This window comes from Typha latifolia, chromosome 7 (genome assembly GCF_019914945.1).
Source record: "Typha latifolia isolate L0001 chromosome 7, TyphaL0001v2, whole genome shotgun sequence".
Classification (NCBI taxonomy): Eukaryota; Viridiplantae; Streptophyta; class Magnoliopsida; order Poales; family Typhaceae; genus Typha; species Typha latifolia.
The window spans coordinates 707,914-720,592 of record NC_133092.1 but is presented as its reverse complement, the minus strand read 5'-3'; the positions used below and the strand labels follow the sequence as shown (position 1 = coordinate 720,592).

The 12,679-nt window shown below is 36.2% G+C and overlaps 1 protein-coding gene across 2 annotated transcripts; it reads left to right on the top strand.

Moving 5' to 3' along the window:
• The first annotated feature begins 6,301 nt into the window (after nucleotides 1-6,301).
• Nucleotides 6,302-12,559, top strand: LOC140792872 ((S)-coclaurine N-methyltransferase-like). Of its 2 annotated transcripts, none has more exons than XM_073144094.1 (10): nucleotides 6,302-6,588; nucleotides 7,260-7,368; nucleotides 8,487-8,711; nucleotides 9,282-9,381; nucleotides 9,459-9,569; nucleotides 9,799-9,882; nucleotides 10,412-10,470; nucleotides 11,017-11,663; nucleotides 11,819-11,994; nucleotides 12,091-12,559. In XM_073144094.1, the coding sequence occupies exons 1-8, from the start codon at nucleotides 6,402-6,404 to the stop codon at nucleotides 11,207-11,209; spliced, it is 1,068 nt and encodes a 355-aa protein (XP_073000195.1). In that variant the 5' UTR covers nucleotides 6,302-6,401; the 3' UTR covers nucleotides 11,210-11,663; nucleotides 11,819-11,994; nucleotides 12,091-12,559. The 2 variants fall into 2 exon arrangements, with proteins under 2 accessions (XP_073000195.1, XP_073000196.1); XM_073144095.1 differs by having other exon boundaries at nucleotides 6,393-6,535.
• Nucleotides 12,560-12,679: the final 120 nt, after the last annotated feature.

The following is a 12,679-nucleotide window of genomic DNA, read 5'->3' as shown; positions in this document are numbered from 1 at the left end:
AACCGACGCGGCACAGGGACACCAGACCGAAGCCGGTACGCCTACGTGGCACCTCTGCAGCCGTCGGTCTAATAAAAAACTGCTCCATGATTCGGAACAAACGGCCTAGATCTTTCCAATATCGTTGGTAGGTGGGGACTTATGAGAGATAGAGAGAGATAGAGAGAGAGAGAGAGAGAGAGCCAGAGAGGAGATCTTGGCATTGGGCCTCCTGGCTCGTGAAAGAGGAGATGAATTAAATGCTAATTCGGGTTTAATCGATGCACGTTAATCTTTATTTTTTATCTAATTAATTAAGCTGTTGGGGAGGGGGCTACTAATTATTAAGATGCTATTGGGGACTACAAATGGACTGGGTTTTATTATCTAATAATGATTTTGTGGGTCAATCAATATCTTCTTAGAATGGAAGAAGAATGGATGGAGATATTGATTAAAATAAAAGGTTCATTTGGCCTTTTTAGGATGCAGTCACACTCATCATCTTTCTTATTGTATTGGCTGTTTAATTGTTTTGCCTTTCGGCGTGGATGCTGCTGATCAGAAACTTGTCGATAGTAAGATATATTAATAAGTTGCATCTAATCTTTTCGTTTATTAGCTGTATGCCTTAATGCATGTCAACTTCCTAGTTGTTTCAAAATTAAAGACCCAAAAGTGTAGCTCGAGCTAGCTCATAGCTCATTTATTCAGTTTTGTATGCCCCGAGCTAGGAGGACCACTCTCATGTTTAATGGCATATTCTTATAATTAACCATTCTGCTTTACTTCCTTACATTCTTGGATTATATCACTATCGGGATAAACAAACCTCTACGATTTATTCTCGCTGTTAGCTTGTCGTTTGAATAAGATCGTCAATGAGCTGCTTTTGGACCCGACTTATCCCAACGAACAGAATAATTTATTATCGCAGACGAGAGAAATTTCCACTTTGAATTCCTTCTTTGTTGGGGGTTTATATGGAAATTTGGTGTTCGATGACGTGGAAGGGAAAAAGTAAGTGAGAAATTTTTTTTTTTTTTTTTTAGTGATAGTAAACTTCATGACGCCACTTCTAATCTAAAGGGTATTTTGGGTAACTAAACCATATAAATTGAAGATATAGGTTGTTAATCATAATTTGGTGAAAGGGTATGGACTGAAATGGAATTTTCCTTTTTAGCGGATGGCAGAGCCCAAGGCGTCGGCCCACGTTGTTATAATGGGCCATTACGGCCCAAACCCAAAGCAGGAATAATTTTTTTCGTAATAACCGGGGAATAAATAATTCCAGGGTGAATAGTTATGCTTTCAGCTTTCCCATTATTCCACTCTAAAACTATTTTAAAGATGGAGTATGGTGATGTCTTTTATGTCATAACCTTTCTTCCATTAATTTTCCCTAATCCACTGCTTTGAATAGAATAAAAATAATTCAAGAAAGGGGCAATCCGTTTATTAAGAAAGAATTCTGATCAATTCCATTCCTTTTACGTAATACAATTGCACACAACCATTCATCTTACCTCACTCATATAATAATACATGAAAACAAAGTTATGAATCCAAAGGAAGAAACGTATATAGCTCATTGTCAGCTTATTGCTTTGAGGTAGGAAGTGAGAAGAGATGAGGTGAGGAGAAGAAGGTGTATAGTTTGAAAGGAATCAAGCCGCAACATAATATAATATATACTACGTTATGCTCCTATATGAACTATTTCAGTGAGCACTGTCATTATCCTGTGCACTTTCTCTCTTTCTCTCTCTCTCTCTGCATCTTTGTCTCTGGTGTTAGCACATGCATGTACACTAATGCATACGCATGCAACTTTAATTAGGAATATTATTATCTCCTGCAAATGGATCAGATTCGTAGCGAAAGGCATTGCGGTGATTGTACGAAGAATCTGATATGTATTTAGGATCCAGTTCTATAGATATGATAACAGATTACTTGTAATCTTAATAGATTAGTGGGATCTTTGGTTTGTGTTATAGAAAATGGTCAATGGACAAATAACATCTGTAGTTAATAAGTACTAATGAAATTTAATTTGAAAAAAAAAAAACACATTTGGGATGCTGTCAATTAACCTATCGATTGAAATTCAAATTCATCAATTTATTCTAGAAGTGGAACACTCGAATCAATTACAAAGAGAATCAATTTATGCTCAACATGAACCTGCTAGTTATTTATTTATTTATTTATTTTTGTTCTTTTCTTCTCTTGTCCAGATTCGTAGGTTGCGTCAAGAACTTATATATTCAGTGAAAGTTGTGTAATTCCACAAAGTGAAAAAGATAGCTTCTTTGTATTGAAGAAGAACCAAATTCCCCTTCACACCAAAAGAAAGCAAATATCTTAAATTCCTTGCATCCTAGGAATTAATTACTTGAGTAGTCTCGAATAAGTTAAAAGAAATTGCTTAACTTCAATAAAGCAGTCTCTATCAGAGTATATTAACTAGAGATTACAAAAACAAAGGGCATGAGAAAGGTTAAAACATCATCTCTTACGTGAGAATTATAATATTCGTTATCTTTCTTTCAAAGTATCGGTCTGAGCACATGGCTGCAACTGCCAAAGAACATGAGTCCTTGTCTTTATCTCTTTCGATCTTTGCTCTTCTAGATCTAGTAGCTATTCGAAGATGAACAGGACGGACGCATGGGGTTAAGACACGTGTCGGATCAGTGGTCTTCCCAAGCTCTGCGTGCTGCAAGGTGCATTGCCGTTGCTAGCTTTGCCATCTTATCCTATCCATCCACTTTCAGAATATTTTTATGGGAAAGTTGGGGCATTCTTTCCTATTCTGGAAACAAAGTGGACAGTAGATTCCGCATGCATTGTTATGTCGGCAATGAGTCAGCCCCTTCGGGATGCATGGGGTGATGAGTTGACTATTTCTGAATAAGTTCTCGCCAAAAGTTTCACTCAGAAAAGACTATGTTAACTGAATCTTTCAACTTAGAGAGAGAGGGACAAGTTTCAGATTAAATATTGTCATTTTTTCTTCAAATTTAAAAGGTGTCATCTAGTCATCCTTCAGAATACGAGGTCTCTTTCTGAAATTAAGTTGCATGAGTTCGACTCGTTTATTTGGAGATCTACTTGTCCAAATTGCATGAGAAAACTCGAGAATTTATTCCGAACTTAGCAATCATAGATATATATATATATCCATCTATATCAACAAACAGGAGTGTCAAAAACTTTTTAGCCTTTTGCAAACTCCTGTATATCAAATCATCCACCACATCTTCTGATGTGGAATCAACGGAAAGAAGAACTCAATCTTCAGGGGCTTACATTTGAGTCTCTTCGAAGAATTAACGCATTCATTTTATGAGGTGATCTTACACTTACTTTATTATAAAAAATAATTCATAAATGAGGTGATCTTACACCTACTTTGTTTTACAAATTCATTCATAAAAATGACTGTACAGGAAATCTTAAATTTTTATAGTCATTAAATGTTTTTCTTATAGTACTTCATTACAATAAGCGATATATACTCGGCTGTCATCCAACTCCACAAATTAATCTCTCATAGAACTGTGATGTTTCTATTTCATCTAGCTTGCATATGCAAATTTCCCTCGAAAATGGTTATAGATAATCTGATCATTCATTGCACTTTGGAGTACTTTCGATTGTTGAGATATAGTACATCTGATACAATTGCAAAGAAAAGAGAATGATTTGATCAAGGTCGCAAGATTCCTCTCCAGGAGTTAATGTAAATTTGTTGCTACTTGTAGTTGCAGAGATTGAACATTTATCTATCTGCAGTAAGAATAAATACAGATGAACATAAAATAATCTCAACAAGAAAAAATTTCAAAAATCAATGAAGTAGTCCAACCGTTGTGTGTCCATAATTAGTCTTAGCTAGCTTTGGAACTTGGGATGACAACGACTTAGCCATGCACGTAGTTCCTTCACATAGGGTTTGCCAGGTGAATACCATAGAAGAGTCCAGCAGTTCTCCTTCTACGGTTAAGAAAGATCTACAAGAATAAAAAGAGGAAATAATTAAGCAACACCAACAACAAATAGAAAAAGATCAAAAGCTAGGGTTGGTGATGGCTGACAGATAGAGAAATGAGCACGCATAGCTCCAAGCATGAAGCTTTCTCTCTCTCTCTCTCTCTCTCATGCAAAGAAAGCACCATGTGTGCTCACTCTCTTCTGTCAACCTCTTCGCAACCCAACTCCCCGTAATAAAATTTCACACACAAAGCCCGAGAAGTGGGCTTAGTTGGTGGCTGACAGATAGAGAAGTGAGCACAAATGGCTTCAAGCATGGCCTCATCGATCTTTCATGCAAGAAAAGCACCATCTGTGCTCACTCTCTTCTGTCAAACTCCACCCAACCCACCTCTACATCTAACAAAGTAATCAGCAAGTAATGAATATAACATAGTAAAAATGAAACATGGGGTTGGCTAATGGCTGACAGATAGAGAAGTGAGCACACATAGCTTCAAGCATGAGTACATGCAAGAAAACACCATGGGTGCTCACTCTCTTCTGTCAACCTCCATTCACCCCCACAGAAAGAATTAACCAACAAAATATTATCATATTTATATGCACATATCTGCATGGGGAGAGAGATTATAATGATAAGAGTAGATAATGTAGATTACTGTTTACTTGGATGGAGAGGAAGGGAATGGGTGAGGGGCTATAAATAGAAGAGGGGCAAGGAGTGGAGTCTTGTAGTACTCTTTCCCGTTTGAATGGAATAAATTGTACAAACCTCCCTTGAATAAAATAATCATTTCTAGTTTGTTCCTATCTCCTATCATTACTCTTGGGCACCACTTTCCAATGCATCACCTCCCTCTCCATCCAATCAACTCTCTCTCTCTCTCTCTCTCTCTCTCTCTCTCTCTCTCTCTCTCTCTCTCTCTCTCTCTCAATGGAACAGGAATATTATCTTGAAATAACCTCCATCACACGACTAGTTGACATACTATATTGCTCATTCACCAAACCACACACTGTCATGTAAATAGTTTTATAGGGAAAGAAGAAGCCAAGCAGATGGTAATGATGAAGATGGAGCCAAGAAAGATTTGAGTTCTTTATATGCCTCTTCTTATATCAGTACAGCTCAAAAGGATATCCCAAATCTAGTCAAATTTGAGTTAAAAATAGTTAAGAATAAACAAAAAAAAACTATTTTTATTGCTGATATATATATATATATATATCTTTTTGTTTCGAAAAAGTGAGCACAATTACTTAAAAATAAATTAAAGAAGAAACCCACCTGCTATAAACGTGATCATGATACCACAATTGTTACTCCATTCATAAATATGCACCTTATTTTAGTTTGAGACCAGGTTATAATAGACGTGCTTCTAGATCTAAACAAGGGAAGTGACAAGAGGCATGGGGGTGGACATGCAAGTGTTGTCGTTTTACCATTAGTGGGAGGTTGCTTTTGTTTCTATTCTATTGTTTTTATTCGAAAAAGCTCATCGCTTTTCAAAGAATTTGCATGGAAAAGAGGGTGAATAATTCTTTCACTTGCAAGAGTGGGCTATGAGCAAGCATGGTGATGCCAGCCAATTTGATTCCCAACTGAGAATTTATTTATTTTTGCACAAGGGATGCAGTCAAATCGCATAATTGAGCTAGGGATGAACAAAATTTAAGAGCATAAATTCTTCAAGTTTGACGTTGTACGGTATAATTCCATCCGTTGTTTTAAAGCTGGAAAGTAATCCAACTAAGGATGGTAAATTCACATTGCATTTGAATTCAGACACAAAAAATTCTTTCAAATTATTCGGAAAAAAAATAAAGAGATTTCTAATAGAAAACCCAAATATAATGGAGATCGAAGTGGTATCCAATTTTGATAGATTTTGGGCCCCGAAGTGAATTGAAACCTATGATTAAAGAAACTAACATTTATAGCCTGACATATACCCAGATTGTTGGAAAATGTTGCTATCTTTAACAATGGAGCAGTCCAAGCTGCTTATTTGAGAGTAAGTACAATTATTTTGAATTTAATGTTTATATGGAAAATGCATGATATATTAAGTAATGCATCTAATCTACATCAACTTGGTTCAAATAAGTAAATAAATAGATAAAATAAAACTACTAGTAAGTAGTAATCAACTCAATTAAATTTCGATCGGATAAGGCAAGTGGTAGTTAGTAGTTAACAGTCCAAAGTAGAATGGACGGTCCGGATCAGTCGAGAGGGACAAGAGACGTGGATAGCTTATTCACCATAGCCCGAAGATATATTGGTATTTTATTATTTCAAAATAATATAAAAATGGAGATCCCATCTCTCTGTTACTCTTTTGCCGCTATTCCCGCCGCTATCGCATAGGGTGAGAGAGAGAGAGAGAGAGAGAGAGAGAGAGAGAGTAAGAATGGAGGGTTTGGTGCAGCGGCCGTACGAGGCGGCGGTGCGGATGGTTCTGGCGGCGCTGGAGCGGAACGTGCTCCCCGACGCGGTGGTCCGGCGGCTGACGCGGGTGCTGCTCGCCTCGCGCCTCCGCCTCGGGTATCTCCCCACCGCCGAACTCCAGCTCTCCCATCTCCTCCGCTTCAAGCACTGTGAGACTACTTGGTTTTAATTTCTAGTTCGATTAAGAAACGGAATCCTGATCTTAAACCCCATGCTGCTCGAAGTGGAGCGTGCTATTATTGCCCTTGAAGAAGTAGATTTTGATTAGAATTTAATAGTTATGCGGTGATATTCGTGCAAAACCAAGTGGTGTTAGTGGATTTAGGTTTCAACAGCTGCACTGATATCGTTGAAGTCCCCAAAACAAGTAGATTGAGTCTTATTATTTGCTCTCGTAACACAGTAATGCGGTTGCATATTCCTGTTGATCTGATTAGTCATGGCCTTTTCTCCCCAAAGCGACTTAGCTCCTTAATTAGTATTGAAGCCTACGGGATTTTAATAGCTTGTCATATTTAAAACTTTAAAAGATTGATCTTGTCTTTGAAATTTTCTTTATTGTGGTAAAACCATTATTCTCCATACTTAGTGCTGTTCTGATAATAGATATAAATAGCTAATGAAGCTTTTAGTTCGTCTCCTGAAGATACTAAATCATTGAATTTCTATCACTCACAACTCACAGCCCTCTACTTTTTAATCTTTATGCCATATAAACTTAAAAATATTTACCTCAGACCCAACCAGGATGTATCTTCTGAGATCCATCATTCTGTTTAAGAAAGTTGAATTGTGCTTACTGCTTTTGCTCCTTTTACAGCACTTGAAGAGATGCCTATAGCTGTGGAGACTGATAAAGCTAAAACCCAACATTACGAAGTGCCAACCTCATTTTTCAAGCTGGTGCTCGGGAAGAAACTCAAATACAGGTGCAAAACTTCATATAATCCAGAAAATACATATATGTTGTTGATCAGGATTATGCTTTATTACGACATAATTTTGTATGGGAATGTCCAAATATCATTTCCTTTGGCATGACATCAATTATGAGCCTGTAAAGTGAAGAACTGAGTTCTTCACCTTTACTTACTGTTGGAGTCAGTATTACTGATGATTTTAGCATTAGATACTGCCTTGCAGCACTTCTTATGCTCAATTTTATTATTCATTAACTGTAAGAGAGTTATGTATACCTATAGTTTCACTTGGTCTTTTTTTTATCAATCATAAGAAAAGTAATTTATTAGCCTGCCTCATGGATTCTACAGGCATTTAGCTATTAATAAACTCAATCTTATGGATTGATATTTATGAAGAATCACTAACTTGAAATTTTCTTACACTAGTCAACTGGGAAAAGCTCAACCCTGACAATCGCCTAGGCAAACTTGATGTTAAAACAACGCTTTTCACGAATACTAAATGGAGAAGAATATCCATATGATATATCCCAAATAATTGGCGTTAAGGGGTTTAGTTTTATTGTTGCATCATCGAAATACCTCTAATTCATTAGCTCATCAATTAGTGAAAGTACCAACTTATGTCAGCCAGTTTCAGGTGGTCTAATTATTTGAGGTTTGGAGTTGCCACCCCTAGAAGCAAGTACCAATTCCTCTAGTGTAAGATGCCTGGTTCTGGTTACCGATTATATTAACCAGGAACAAGAACCAATGGCTTTGGTATGATAAATTGTTCATTGCTTATCTGGTTGTCCATAGTATAGTTGATAAAAAGAATCTGAGATGAACTGGATGTCTAGTCCTTTTTTGTTTGTTTTGCTGTTTATGTTTATTAGATCATATCAACTGCAAGTAATTGAAAGAGTTGAATTTGCAATTTTGCATTATCAATATATATTCAACAGTTACCTCTGTAAAATTTGTTATTGATTTGATCTCTAGTCTTTGCATGAATTTTCAACTTTAAAGGCTTGAATTATATTACCGGGTCATATTATTATTGTGTGGTTTTTGCACTTTCTTATTGATATTTGATTCCATATCTTAGTATTCTGAACTAGAAATATTCCAACTCTATTTAGTTGCTGTTACTTCAAAGACATGTCAAGCACCCTGGAGGATGCTGAGGATGCAATGATGGAGGTGTATTGTGATAGGGCACAAATAAAAGATGGTCAAAAAGTCCTTGATGTGGGATGTGGGTGGGGATCCCTTTCTTTGCACATAGCAAAGAAATATAGAAATTGCAGCGTCACAGGGATATGTAATTCAAAAACACAAAAAGCTTTTATCGAGGAACAATGTCGGTAAGTTTGCTTGTTTAATGTGCTAATGCTCTGTAATAAATATGCTTTCATGACTTATTCTTAATAAGCAGTTCATAATATTGTTCTGCACATTTAATAATTATTTCTCTTTATGTAAATATTTGTGCTCATGTAGATGCATTAAATAGTTATATTTTATCTCAATCAGCAAAAACAATAATCGTTATTTGTACCAAACTTCCGTGCAGGGACTGTTTGAAATTGATGGTTCTTCCAAGAACTGTCAAATGACAAATCCATATTGAACATCTGAACATAAACCATAGAACAAAAATACTGGAGCATTATAGAAAATAGTTCTACCTACATGTACCTGTTTTGCCTTGGAAGATGGGCTTGGAAATTGAAGTATCATCTTGTACTGATGGCTAACATGTGCCTTTTGCAAAATTTCAACTCAAACTGCATAGAAGCACATCTACTCATAGCATAGTCGATTTGCTTGTGCTGCAAGTGATTTTTTTTTTTGTTTTATTATCATTATTGTTTTTGTTGGAGGATGCATGACGGAGATGAGATATCATTTTGCTCTATCACATTTCCTCTCAGGGACCTTGAGCTATCGAATGTGCAGATAATCGTTGCAGACATTAGCAAATTGCAAATGGAGGCTTCTTTTGACCGAATCATCTCTATAGAGATGTTTGAGGTTTGTAATTCTTGTGGCTTCATGAGTGGTACTTATCATGAACAGCATTTTTTAATGTGAATTCTTTCCTTCCACAGCACATGAAGAACTATAAGGAACTTCTTAAAAAGCTATCAATGTGGATGAAGCAGGATAGTTTACTATTCATTCATCACTTTTGTCATAAAACATTTGCTTACCACTTTGAGGTATGGTTCGATTCCTGCACTAGTATTGTACTGCTTGATGATTTATTGACAAATTAAATGCAGAAAGTATCATAACTTGCTAGTGTCCTTGATTTCTTCTGAGTTTAGATGTAAATGATGGGATGATTTTACTTGTGTAATTCCACTTAGAATGTTCTACTGGAACTACTGTTCGAATTTACCTTCCCATGTCATAACCTCACATTTGCTGTCAATCTCCCTCATTCAGGACAAAAATGAAGATGACTGGATTACAAGATATTTCTTCAGTGGCGGGACAATGCCGTCTGCAGACCTTCTTCTGTACTTTCAGGTTAGAAGTTTATGCTTATATGCAACTGTCACCTGCCATTGCATAACATCACAGCTGTGAATTGATAATGTGTTCCCTATTTCTAATGCCTACTTATTGAGAGTTAGGTCTCTAAATCTCTAATATTTATATTCTTCATATCTCATTTCAGCTTAATATGCTGTCAACAACAATGCAGAAATCAGGCTCTTTTTGTAGTTGAATTATGTCATGTTGCTGATAGAAAACAGAAAAAGCAAATACTGTCCCTTGGAAGAGTTTGATTCTTTTGATGTGATGATCGTAAATTGCTATGAGCCTTTGTTAAAGTTCTGGCAATGTTTACAGTGGCTTCATAATTGAAAGAGGAATTAATATCTAGGAATTATTTTACTGATAAAGATACTATGTAACTGTTCTGAGGATATCTTATTTCAAAAATACTGACTTATGAATATCTGGCTCTGCTTTTTGGCCCTAACTCAGATGCACTTTAAGAATATTAGCTAGTTTATGTTTCCTTTGCTGATGTTTGAATATCATTGTGTAGGAAGATGTTGCAGTAGTCGATCATTGGCTTGTAAATGGAACACATTATTCAAGGACAAGGTATGTTCTCAATAAGAAGAAAAATCTAGAAATTGCAAAATATACTCGTAATGCAGCCCAAGTTAGAATTACTTGGAATTATGTGGTATTTTTATTATGCATTTAAGTTCTTGTTTTGACAATTTACCGGGCAAATTCCTGCATAGAGAATGATCTCGACTTATTTTTGAGAATAATTATGTCAATTGGGGCTTGTATCAGGTTACAGATAACATCTGAACATTTTTTTTTTTTTTTTTGGCATGTACCATTTACTTTCTGAGCTTATAATCATGCACTTGAGAAGTGATATATTCAAGACCCTTAGTCAACTTTTTAATGAAGAAACTTGGACTGTATTTAGTTGGTTGACATTTAGTTAGTAACATGATGTTTGATTGTCAAAATTTGGGAATTCAATATTTTCGATAAACATTATTTTTCTTTTGACTTCTACATGCCGTGGGAAATTCCTTTCACTGTGAATTAACTTCTCGTTCATTCTTCTTAGTTTTCAAATTTTGACAAGCACTTGAAAGTGTTCTGCTTTTTTTTTTTTTTTGGTAGTGAAGAGTGGCTTAAACGGATGGACCAGAACATTGCTTCCATAAGGCCTACTTTTGAGTCTACTTATGGCAAAGATTCTGCCACCAAATGGATTGCATACTGGCGGACATTTTTCATCTCGGTGGCAGAGCTCTTTGGATACAACAATGGCGAGGAATGGATGGTTGCACTTTACCTATTCAAAAAGAAATAGAAGCTCTCTTTCTTATTGCTTCCCATTTATTCCTGAGGCTCGTTTAATGGTCTTTTTTTTTCTTCCCAAAAGAGCTTGCTACGTATTCAGCTGCTCCGGTCAACTCAACCGTCCGCATGGGGATTATTAGATCAACACTGTATTCTTTTGAAACTAAGTTTTATGAAATCTATTGTTTGGATGATTCTAGTCATAAATCTCTCAAAAGGCATGCAGGAAGATTATGCATTTTTTTTAATTCCAGTCCCTAGACTGGAAGATCATGTATAACTCACAACTTTCATAGAATGGAGAAAAATTCTTGCAGGTAGATACAATCGCTTCAATGGATGTATATGAATGACAAACAAAAGTACCTAGCATGGGGTAATGTTCCAGACAACTGGACAGATGATGATTTGAAGAAAGCAGCGACAAAGATTGGTCAGGAGTAATCAAAGTTGAACTAATGAGGGTAGGAAACCTCTACTGCTCTTAGCTCACTTGCAAAGATGCATGCAGGCTTTGAACAAACTATTGACTTGTGGGGTTGTTTGGGAGGTTGGATTGCAAACATGTGTATTAGAGTTGCTGATCTTCCCTTCCATATATTTTTTTTTCCTATAACAGGATTCAAAGAACTCCAGCCATAATCGTGGTTTCACTTTCATTGAGTACTACAATCATATGCTTGTGCGGAGTACTCAAGAAAGAGGATGCCCACACCAAAGTTTAAATTGGATACTAAAGCTCCTACTGTGAGCTTGGCAGATCCTAAAAGTGGTGATTCTGCCTCAACTTCTCAGGTTTATGAATAGAACAATGTTCCATTGGCTTTCCACTTCACATAATTTTCTGCACCTGTCCACTTTTCTTCTCATAGTTGACTGCTTTTATTACAGGTTAAGGTCCTTTATGTGAAAATTTTGCCCAAGAATGCGACAGAAGATCAGCTGAAAAAGCTATTCCAACACCATGGACAAATACTAACAGCGGTTCTTCCTTCTGCCAAATCTGGACGCGAGAACAGATATGGTTTCGTGCATTTTAAGGATATGAACTGGATGGATGCTTTGCTTCTGACTTGATATGCTCTGGTTTATTCTGTTTGTTTGCAAATGCTTATGTGGTTTAATAATTTAAATGTACAGCGGGAACCGCCAAAACAATGACAATGGCAGGGGAGGAAGATATCGACCATATGGATCTCTTTCCCAAGCCAAATTAGTATAAAGCCTACTTCGTCCACAGGCCAAGATATGTAAACTTTAAAGATTTAATGATGTGTAATTCTACTACTTTCTAATTGAGTAGAAAAAAGTAATATCTTTTTTTAATAAAAAGAAAAGGTGTCCCACTACTTAGCATGAATTATGTTGGTGTATAATATGGGTGGTAATTCGTAGGAAAACTTTGATTTGTAAATCTATCAAAGCGTAATATATTGCAGATCTATTTGAAAAGATAAAATTAAATAAACTGCATTTATCT

Bases quoted from the DNA above. Each gene is read 5' to 3' on its own strand.
- LOC140792872 (XM_073144094.1), top strand. From the start codon at position 6,402: ATGGAGGGTTTGGTGCAGCGGCCGTACGAGGCGGCGGTGCGGATGGTT. The intron at 7,369-8,486 runs GTGCAAAACTTC...AACTCTATTTAG, and splicing joins GGGAAGAAACTCAAATACAG to TTGCTGTTACTTCAAAGACA. The intron at 9,570-9,798 runs GTATGGTTCGAT...TCCCTCATTCAG, and splicing joins CATTTGCTTACCACTTTGAG to GACAAAAATGAAGATGACTG.